The sequence below is a fragment of the Humulus lupulus genome, chromosome 6, assembly GCF_963169125.1.
Source record: "Humulus lupulus chromosome 6, drHumLupu1.1, whole genome shotgun sequence".
NCBI lineage: Eukaryota > Viridiplantae > Streptophyta > Magnoliopsida > Rosales > Cannabaceae > Humulus > Humulus lupulus.
The window spans coordinates 187302925-187314227 of NC_084798.1; the positions used below are offsets into that span (position 1 = coordinate 187302925).

The 11303-nt window shown below is 34.2% G+C and overlaps 1 protein-coding gene and 1 long non-coding RNA gene across 2 annotated transcripts; both read right to left on the bottom strand.

Annotated features, from left to right (window-relative positions):
- Positions 1 to 2427: 2427 nt before the first annotated feature.
- LOC133785754 (uncharacterized) lies at positions 2428 to 4017 on the bottom strand. The gene is made up of 2 exons (XM_062224970.1): positions 3636 to 4017; positions 2428 to 3470 (listed from the first exon to the last, which is right to left on the bottom strand). Exons 1-2 carry the CDS (start codon positions 4015 to 4017, stop codon positions 2428 to 2430), a joined length of 1425 nt encoding a protein of 474 aa, XP_062080954.1.
- Positions 4018 to 7500: 3483 nt separating this feature from the next.
- LOC133784354 (uncharacterized) lies at positions 7501 to 8352 on the bottom strand. Its single transcript, XR_009871297.1, has 3 exons — positions 8328 to 8352; positions 8055 to 8151; positions 7501 to 7703 (listed from the first exon to the last, which is right to left on the bottom strand). It is a non-coding gene; the product is annotated as an uncharacterized LOC133784354 (long non-coding RNA).
- Between the last annotated feature and the right edge of the window lie 2951 nt (positions 8353 to 11303).

The following is an 11303-nucleotide window of genomic DNA, read 5'->3' on the forward strand; positions in this document are numbered from 1 at the left end:
GATCGTAGTCGGGATCGACATATTGTTGAATGAGAAGGTCGATCTCCCGAGACAAATGGTGGGAATATTCACCAATTTCCTTGTACGTCTTTCCTCGAACATCCCACTCAAGGGGTAATGGTCTACCTAAGGCAGCCTTAGCCTCTCGGGTTGATATCCCTTTGTTGATGCCATGCCTTTTTATTGCAGGCACTATTATTTTACAATTGCATAATATTAAATTATACATCTATAGTTATAAGGTCAATTTATGAATAAAAACAGTAGATAGTGCATGAATTACCTCTCTCACAGTCAGCCTCTATATGTATTGGATCTCGAGGAGGATCTGCCCCACCATCACCTCCGTGATGTCGCATTACCGCAGAAGACATATCTAATAAATTTAAATATAATGATATATATGTGTGCATATAATAAAATGTTGACAAATAAAGATAAACATAAATAATATGGTTATCCATAAATAATAAGTGCAAACAATCTTTGAATGCAAAAATTACAACTTAATCATCACTATAATATTCATTATCACTATCATTCTCATTTTCTTCTACATTTTCTTCTTCTAAGTCCATCTCTTCCTCTTCCTCTTCCTCTTCCTCTTCATCGACCATCTCCTCTTCCTCTTCATCGACCATTTCCTCTTCCTCTTCATCTTCCTCTTGATCAACAGGAGTATCTACATTGACAATATATGGCGGTTGATCTCTACGGAAAAAATTGATTTCTGGCAACGGACCAAGATCGACAAACAATTGGAAATCAGATGATATTGTGTCATGCATAACATCTATTTCAATGGGATCCAATTGCTCATCAGCTGCTGGGATGTCCCACACATTTCTATGATGAACTTCTTCAACAATTTTCCAATCCCGGTCATTTTTCAAATCATCAAGATAGAAAATTTGTTTTGCCTGAGTTGCCAAGATAAACTTGTCATCTTTGTACCACTCGAACTTAGTAAATATACTGGTTATATTATTTTCATGCTTCATCCTACTCTTGGTAGGATCTGTATCAAACCATTTACACTTAAATAATACAATAGAACAACTAGCAAGGTATGACATCACTGTAACCTCTTCTAATTGCCCGTAGAAATTTTTGTTGTCTACTCCGGGTACTAAGACACCACTGTTTTGAGTTTTCAAATTTTTATCTCTATCATAACACAAAAATCGAACTCCATTGACAATACACCCAGTGTATGAAGAAACAAGATTAGAGGAGCCGCTTGGTAAGGAGAATAACTCTTCAGAAGCTTCTGCAGATCCCGCTTGTCGAAGATTGTAAAGCTTATTGTAAAACCACATGGGGAACTCCTTTTTCTGTAATTGATCTAGGTTTTCAGCACCACTAGATAAATGGATCTGCTTGTGCTCTCTACACAGATAAAATATGAAAGACTTAAAAAATTTGAAAGATAAATGGAAGAGTAGATAAATATATTGTGAGTGTGATCAAAGTACTTACTGAATATATGGGAGAATCTCAATGCAATTGTTGAGAATGTACCACTTAGCAGTTTTTTTAAGTTCATCGTCCAAAGTTGTTAATGTCTTATTACTGATCGGACGACCTTGAGATTGAAACACAGACAACTTCTTTGGTGATGGAATTGCATCAACATTTCTATCTGGACGATTAAACCTTGTTTCCACCCCTTTGAAGTACATAGAACAGAATGTCAATGCTTCATCGACGACATAACCCTCAGCTATGGACCCCTCAGGACGAGCTTTATTATGCACATAATGTTTCAATTTTTTCATGTATCTCTCAAAGGGATACATCCACCTCATGTGTACTGGACCTCCATCTATTGCTTCTTGAGGCAAATGTATCATTAGGTGAACCATAACATCAAAAAACGCTGGTGGAAAAATGATTTCTAGTCCGCAAAGAATTTCAACAATTGATGTTTTCACTTTCTCCAAATTAGAAACAATTAGAGTTCTAGCACAAATAATCTTGAAGAAAGTGTACAAGTCAATAATGGTCTTGGCAATAGGTTTTTCTAGGAATGAATGAACACCAATTGGCAAAAGACGTTGCAATATGACATGACAATCGTGGGATTTCAACCTAGTGATCTTATTGTCATTTTCAACACATTCTTCCTTAGATTAGATGCAAACCCATCTAGAAATTTGACTGATTTCAAAAATCGACAAAACTTATGCCGATTTTTCAGGAATAAATGTGTATTTTGCTGCCGGCTTTTCCATTCGACCATTTACCATTCTCAGATGCAATTCTGGCCTTATCTTCATCTTCTCCAAATCTACTCTAGCGCTAATTCTATCTTTGGTCTTATTTGCCAACCCGACTATTGTGCCAACTAAGCTGTCGCATACATTTTTCTCAACATGCATGACGTCTAGGTTGTGTCACAACTTCATATTGGCCCAATATGGGAGCTCAAAGAAAATGCTTTTTTTTATGCCAACCAACTTGCTCTTTTGTGCGTTTCCTTTTTTGTCCACCGTAGCTAACATGCTTACCAGGAAGAGATTCAGGCATAAAATTCATTTGTGTGAAAATAGTTTCAGTGCTAAATTCCTCTGGAGGTGGTCTTTTCTCAACTGAACCATATAACTTCTTCTTTTTTCTAATTTGGTGTCCCATTGGTAAAAAATGTCTGTGACCGTAAAATGAAACTTTATTTTGCAAACGAACGGATGGTGTTGATACATTGCAAGTAGGACAAGCAGTGTAACCTTGACCACTCCATCCAGAAAGACTACTCCTCGCTGGAAAATCATTTATACTCCACAATAAAGCTGCTCGAAGCTTAAAAAAACTACCATCAACAACATCCCGAGTCCGAACACCGTTCACCCATAATTCCTTCAACTCATCAACCAATGGCCTTAAAAAAACATCAAAATCTTTTCCAGGTGAATGTGGACCAGGAATTAATAAAGTCAACATAAAGTTAGTCTCTTTCATGCATAACCACGGTTGCAAGTTGTAAGTCGTTAACACAACAAGCCACATGCTATAAGACAAACTCATATTTCCAAAAGGATTGAATCCATCAGCAGCCAATCCAAGGCGCACATTCCTAGGTTCCATTGCAAATGCTGGATTGCTACGGTCAAAATCCTTCCATGCTTTCCCATCTGCAGGATGACGCATGATACCATCTTCTTTAACACGCCCTTCATGATGCCATCTCATATGTTGAGAAATGTGCCTTGACGCGTATTTTTGCATCAACTGAGGGGTCAATGGAAAATAACACATAACTTTTTGGGGCACTTTCTTCCCCTTGGTATTTTTATCCACCCAACGATCCTCCCCACAAATTGGACACTTGTGTTTTCCTGCATTTTCCTTCCAAAACAATGCACAATCATGCTTACAAACATGGATTGACTCGTAACCCAAACCCAATTTCCTCATCAACCTCTTCGCCGCATAATGTGACTTTGGTATCTTATTTGGAGATGGGAATGCATCTTATAACAACTCCAAGATTCCATCAAAAAATTTGTTAGGAATTTTCCCCAACACTTTGAAATGCATCAACTTAGCTACGAAATTCAAAGATGTGTATTTTTCACACCCTGGGAATAACGGAGACTCCATCTCGGCAAATAAGTCATTATAGTATTGGCTAGTACCTCTGCATTCTGATGCTGGTGGTATCTCATCATCAACCTCATTCTCATCATCTTCACAATTGTTAGGTTGTGCTATATCATTAAGAACATCCATCATCTCGTCCTCGTGACGTTGGTGGACCACTCTATTGGTCGATATTATTTCCTCCTCTCCATGCCAGTACCAATTTGTATAACTTCGTAGAAAACCATTATAAAAAAGATGACTTTCTAGCACACCAATCGTTTGCAATTTGATATTAAGACACTTGTTACAAGGACACTTCCCTAGTCCCCTTGTATCCACAAATTGTTGAGCTCTCTCAACAAATGCAAACGCTCCAACAACATACTCATTAGAAAATTTATTTGAATTATTAATCCAAGTCTTGTCGATCGACATTTTATAGGACATTGCACAGTGTAAGAAATTATTATTTGAATTATTAATTCTTACACTGCACAGTGTAAGAAATTATTATTTGAATTATTATTTTTTCAATCAATTATCATGTTTTACAAATAAATCATCAATAACTTATTAGATTAAAGTTGATTAATTAATAAATTAAGTGAGTAATTAATAATCAATTTAATTTCAATTTTATATATAATTTAGTAATTACTTTTATTTGATTTAATTATTTGTTTTATTATACCTATTTTATTAATTATTAATTTTATTGGTTATTAAATTTAGTAAAAAATTTATAAGTTTATGCATATTGACCATTTATAAAAGATTTATGAAAGAGAAAACCACAAAATGAATAACACAAATAAGTTTATGCATATTGACCATTTATAAAAGATTTATGAAAGAGAAAACCACAAAATGAATAACATAAATCTTATGATTATTATTTATTGTATAATTTTATTGATTCACTCATTACTACTTTTTTCTTTCTATTTTTTTTAATGGACGCAAATTGCTTGCTCAGAGTTGATGTATGGTACATATATACATAAACTTCCCTAAAAAAAACACACACATGTACTATACATCTTAATTAGAAATATATCATATTTTTTCTTGGGTAAACCTGACTCCATATTTCTTGAGGAAAAATAGTTGCATCAAGAAAATGGATAGACTATTACAAAAGGATGGGAAGTAATTAAAGAAAAATAACATCACAAAGAACAACAAATATACATATTATTATGAGAAACTCAAAACTTGTAAAAATAGTAAGACTTATTTTTCTTGATAAAAAACAAATATACTATTTTAAATAGGACTGAATATGTGTAAATATCAATCTAGTTATAGGTAGCTATAGCTTAAACATATTGTATTAATTACATTGAATTGGACTAACATTGTATAAATGGGCTAGGTGATCCTGTTTTCCTGAATACTACTAGCTAGCCCAAATTTTTTTATTATAGTTCCAAAAAGAAATACCAAACCCAATACAATAGATTGTTTGTTTAGAAAGTCCACACCATCTATAACTATAACTATAGAGAACTATGTCTAATGTCAATGCATATGAAAGGGACAAGTCGTCCAATTTGGTCATTGTTTTCTTGGGCTCTAATTAATACTCAATATGGTTGTTTTCATTATATTATAAAAATAGACATAATATAGATAACTTTCATGTTGTTGAAAACTAGCTCATTTGTATCCGTATATTGGTGGTTGTGATTGATGCTTATATTGTTTGTTTTGTTGACAATAGTAATGTAGAGTCCAAGAACTTTACTTAACTAAGATAGATAGTAGTATTATAGTATTATCTTTATGACTGTGGATTTTTGGTTCAGACCGGGATTTATTTGGACACTCATAGTAGTACTTGTAGATTTTCTAAGTTTAACCTATAGTTTAAGAATATTAATTTTAACCTAAGGTTTGATTAATATGACTGATATTAAGGATAATATTTATTATACTATAAGGTTTAGATAAGGACCAATAGGATTTTAAGCACATGTTATGAATGGGTGATTAAGGATTAAGTATTTTGAGGATTAAATTTAATAAGGCAAAAGTTTGAATGCTCTAAGGTCAGTCAACAGCTTTGAATACGTTTAAGGGCTTAGTCAAGGCTGTTTACTCCATTCAAACTTAGCTAAAAATGTGTAATTTCGTGTTTAAATAATCAGCGTGTGCCGATATATCGCAGCACGTAGATACGGAAAACACGAAACGATGCACGACTGCCTCGGGCATGCTGGCCTAGGCGATATATCGCCCCTCTCAGCTTATTTTGAAAGTTTTTGAATTCTTTTTCCATTCAGCCATTTAACCTCTTGATAAGTCCAGCACCTTTTTGAACGAGTCTTCAGCCTCTGCTGAACGATTATTCAAAATATTTTCACCTAAAAAGCCATTATTTTTATTCAAGTGAAATTAAGATCCTTTCATTCCTAAACTCTATAAATAGGACCTAGTACCCAGCCATTATTCATCTTTTTCTCTAAGTTTAGAGGCTGCAAGTTGCTAGGTGAGTGTGAGAGTGTAAACACTTGGGTGGGAAATCATAAGCTTGATCATCATAAGCTTATCAAACACTTGGGAAGTAAGGTTCTATAGTATTTCGGTTCGAGGTTTAGATTGGTCTACAAGTCTTCAAGGTATTTCTACACCTTAGTTCTTTGGTATTATTTTATTTTAAGTTCTCATAGTCTTCTACTCAGCCTCTAACCTTAATCTTTATTTTGGTTAGGAAATCTAAGAACTTGCACACAAGTTTTTGGTAAGTATGTTTCTCAATGGTTTAGTCCTTCCATTCCTTTCATTTCCTTTTCTTCATTAAACTCACCCTTTCATAATGGTTAATAGGAGTGTTCCAAAGTCCCAACGCTGTCCTCTTATCCCGGTAACTTTGGTAAGGAAAATAGGATAGAAATTCATATGTTATATGTTTTACATGTTATCTTATGTTTCTTATGTTATGATAAGTGTTATGATATGTATGTTTGTAGGCTTGGGCATATGACCCATATGACTAACAAGACCCCAAATAGATTATGGGCATATGACCTACTTAGCTAGTAGGACCCCACTAATCTCATGGGCATATGACTTGTTTAGTCTATGGGACCCCAAGTAATAATGGCCATTATAGTATGTGCATGATATAAGTGTTATGTTAAGTTTTTATGTTTCTTGTGAAATTTATGTATATGAACTATGTGGTAGATTTTCCTTGCTGGGCATTAGGCTCATTCCTTTTTGTTTATATGTGCAGGAAAATAGCTATAGTGGCTGTAAGGTTCGTGGATGCTTGGGGTTTGTGTATCGGTGATGAACGGATTCAAGGAGTCGAGAGTTCGATTTTCGAGGATGTAGTCTTGTTTTATGGTTTTACATGTATTTTTCCGCACTTGTTATGTAACTCCTTTTATTTTAAATTATGTTTTGTTTTTAAGACAATGGGATCCCATATCCTACTTGATATTTTATGTAAGTAACTCTTATTTCTACAAGTTTTCTAATAAAGTTATGGTATTTTCGCAATGTAAGTTTTATTAAGGGTTTGTATGTATAGTTTCGTTAATGGTCCAAAAGTCTAGAGTAGTTGGGTCATTACAATTAACTACCTCCTGATGCTAGATCTCTGTTTTAATTGAAGGCCGAAGCAGAGTATCCCAAGCCAAGACTTCGATCCACATTAATGGCATGAATTATGAATATAAGTTGTGGGCCATTCTATATTAATTATTAGGTTGCAAGATGCTTAATGACCAGGCTTGTTTATGACCAGAATTCACATTAGACTCCCTAAACCATTTCTAAAAGATTTCAAGTAAAATATAATATATAATTTTATATACACATTAACATGTTCAGCCCCTCTAGAAAGTAGAATCTATCCTCCATTGTCATTCCAACCTCCACTTGACTCTATATTGGGCTCTATTAGAACAACATATATTTTTCTACATACATTAAAGTTTTACAAAAATTCAGTTGAAACATGTATTCTCTTCAACTTATAGCACATAATGAAAAAAAAACCAAAATAAACAATCCTAAATACAGAGAATAAACACATTTGAAGAGAAAATACCTCAATAAATCAATCAAAATCCAAAGTCCTTCGTTATAGAAAATCCTGCAAAACCAAGCCCCTGCTCAAATTACAATCAGCAATTAATCATGAAAATTAAAAATGCAGTGGTTAGTCAACAGAGTACAAATTAATAAAAAGAAGAATAATGCAGTAGTGATTTATTATGTGGTTTGGATATAAAGACACATCAAATACTATTGTATCATCACTCAATCCACTAATCAAGAGAAAATAACACTCGCAGCAATTTCTTTGTTTAGTTTTATTCAACAAAAAACACTCACAACAACCTCACTCCCCAAATCCCCTTTTACAAAAAACACTCAGATTTTATACAAAATAACATTAGTTTCACAAACACAAAAAATATCAAAATTAATAATAAATCAAACTAAATATATATATATACCTGAATAGCAGCGCTTGTGCAGAGGGAGCTCGGAGGAGCCGTGTCCGATGGAGCTCGGAGGAGTTGTGTCCGAAGATGACCAAACCAGATGACCCAGCTGCCCAAGAACAAACAAGTGGAATGAGGAAGAAGAAGAAGAAGTAACTGAGAAAAAAAATTAAAAACGGGACTGAGGGAGGAAGAATATATCTTACGGGTCTGAGGGAGAAAGGGATTGAGGGAGCAAGAAGAAGCTGGAAAAAAATGAAAAAAAAAAATCTAACTGAAGCTTACGTGAACTGAGGGAGGAGAACAGTGGAGAACTGAGGGAGGGAGATCGGTGGAGCTTCAATTTTTTGGCGGTGGAACTAAAGGAGCACGGAGTAGCTTCAATCTTTAGACGGTGGAGCTGAGGGAGGGTTCTTTGCTTTTGGGGTTGTTTGGAGTTTCAGGGTTTGGGTAATTAAGGGAAGGCAGAGAGAGAAATTTCGAGGGAAATTTTAAAAAATTGGGCCTTTTTTATTTCATTTAGCGCGAAAGGAAGCCGCGTGCCTGAAAGTACCTCTAGCGACGAATTTTTGATATCGTCGCTAGAGTTGTCGTCGCTAGATATCTGTATTCTTGTAGTGTATGGACAAAAAACGATCAATTAAAAACACCATTTTTAATAATGTTATGTTTTATGAAACTTTTCTTTTTTAAACTTATCAGTGGGACTTGAATTATTAGTTGTTTTAGAACTTTGCATAAAAACTGATATTTTCTTTTAAAACTATTGGGCCCAACTTGCATGTTTTTAAGCAAGAGCCCACTGAAACCTTTATAATAAGTGGCTTTTCTTTTATAGACCAATGAAAATGTGAGTGTTTTATTAAGTACTAGTCTAGGGCATTTTTACAAGTCTGGGCGATAATAGTAACACCACTATTTTGTGTCTTTCTAATATTATCACGTTTCATGGTGTTGAATTGAATACCGTGAATATTATAGCATTGATACTTAATTACACTCATTGAAGGGCCTTGTGTTATCCATTTTAGTGCTTTAGACACTTTGTTTGTGGTGTTATTCAGAACCTAGAATACAATAAAATAAAACAAAGTATATTAAATTCTAACAAGCTAAAATACAATAACACTCAAACAAGAACAACGCAAGTATTTTACCTCATTCTCGAACCAAGTGCTGAAATTTCAATAATGTTCATCTTGTACCCATTTTTTATTTCGAGACTTATTAGGATAAGTAGTCTTGATCCAATTGAAATGTTCTCTTCAAGAAAAATCATTTATATCAACAAACTAAATTCATTGCCAATATAATGAAAGAGAAAAATAAGATTGACCATGCATATGTATGGGATCTTACTCGATGTATGGTTGAACATCATCAATATTTCGTAAGACTAGGCAATGTGTTTCATCTCTATCAAAATTATTTACTTCAGAAACAACACCACCTCTACCGCCTTTACTTATTTCAAACTCAATTTTAGAAAAACATAGTCTAATGCTCGCAACACCTGATAAGTATTATGAGAAGAACTCCATTGCTTCTTCAACGATGTAGAATTCAACTATGCAACCCTCAGGTCTATTTCTATTTCTAACATAACCTTTTAAAACATTCATATACCGTTCAAATGGGTACATCCATCTCAAGTATACTGGTCCACACAATTTTATTCTCTCACCAAATGAACTATTAAATGAACCATTATGTAAAAAAATGAACGTGGGAAATACTGCTCCAACTCACACATAGTTATCACGATATTTGTTTGAAGATTGTCCAACATTGACACATCTACCACTTTGCAACAAATAGATTTAAAGAAAAAGCATAGTTTGGTAATTGCATATCGAACTTTTTTGGGTAACACAGAACGGATAGCTACCGATAGAAGATGTTCAAGTAGTGTATGATGGTTATGAGACTTCATTCCAACTAAATTCAAAATTTTCATATCTACCAGAGAAGAAATATTTGAAGAATAACCTTCTGGTACTTTCACATTCGACAAAGAATGACATACAATTCAGTTTTCTTATTTAGACAGGGTATAACACGCAAGTGGTAAATAGGTTCATCTCTCACCAACCTCTGGTTGTAACTTACTACGTATACCCATTGCTTTTAAATCCAACCGAGCTTTAATTCCATCCTTACTCTGACCAGGAATACTAAGCAATGTACTAATTAAGCTATCCAATATGTTTTTCTCAATGTGCATTACATCCATATTATGCCGCAAAACCAAATGCTCCCAATACTCAAGCTCAAAAAAATTAGATTTCTTCTTCCAACAACCTGTCACACCATCTACAAACTCCTTTGTTTTTTCACGTCTAACATTTTTTCTCTTATTTGTATAATTTAAATGTTTACCGAACTTGCATTGGACTTTGTTCAACTTTGTTAACAATTGTCCTCCAAGTAAAGGTGGTGGAGCCTTTCTAAATTCAAGTTTACCATTAAAGGCATCTGTCAAACTTCAAAATTTATGTTTTTCGGATAAGAAATTTCGGTATCCCATATAAGAAATCCTTTTAGAATGTTTTAAATATTCAAAATGAGTCCCTTTTTCACAAATGGGACATGCTTTGTACCCTTTCACACTAAATCCAGAATGATTACCTAAGGCTAGAAGATCATTAATAGTTCACAACAACACTTCTTTAAGATTAAAATTTTCTTTCTTATAAGCATTGTAAGCATTAACCCCCTCATACCACAATGTGCTCAAATCATCAATTAAAGGAGCTAGGTATACATCAATATCATTTCCAGGTTGTTTAGGACCAGATATCAACAAGGTCAACCTGGTAAACTTCATCTTCATACACAACCATGGCGGTAGATTATAGATGAATAGAATTACAAGCCAACAACTATATTTACTACTAAGGGAATTGTGTGGATTAATTCCGTCACTAGAAAGACCCAAACGAATATTCCTTGGTTCATTGCCAAATTATGGCCATTTAACATCTATTGTTTTCCAAGCTGGCGAGTCAGCTGGATGTCTTAGCTTGCCATCCTTTACTCTATCTTTGGCATGCCAAATTAAATTTTTAGCATGATCATCATTTCAGTACAACCTAACCAAACGAGGTATCGGTGGTAGATACCATAAAATCTTTGCAGGGACACCTTTTATAACTGCATCTGAATTTTTTTTCTTTTGCCATCAAGACTCGCCACATGTCGGGCATGCAATTGCATCTACAAATCTCTTTCAATATAAGATGCAATCGTTAGGACAAGCCT

Excerpts from the sequence above, each read along its gene's own strand:
- LOC133785754 (XM_062224970.1), bottom strand. The coding sequence starts at position 4,017 with ATGTCGATCGACAAGACTTGGATTAATAATTCAAATAAATTTTCTAAT. Across the intron at positions 3,471-3,635 it reads ACCAGCATCAGAATGCAGAG|ATGCATTCCCATCTCCAAAT; the intron begins GTACTAGCCAAT and ends AGTTGTTATAAG.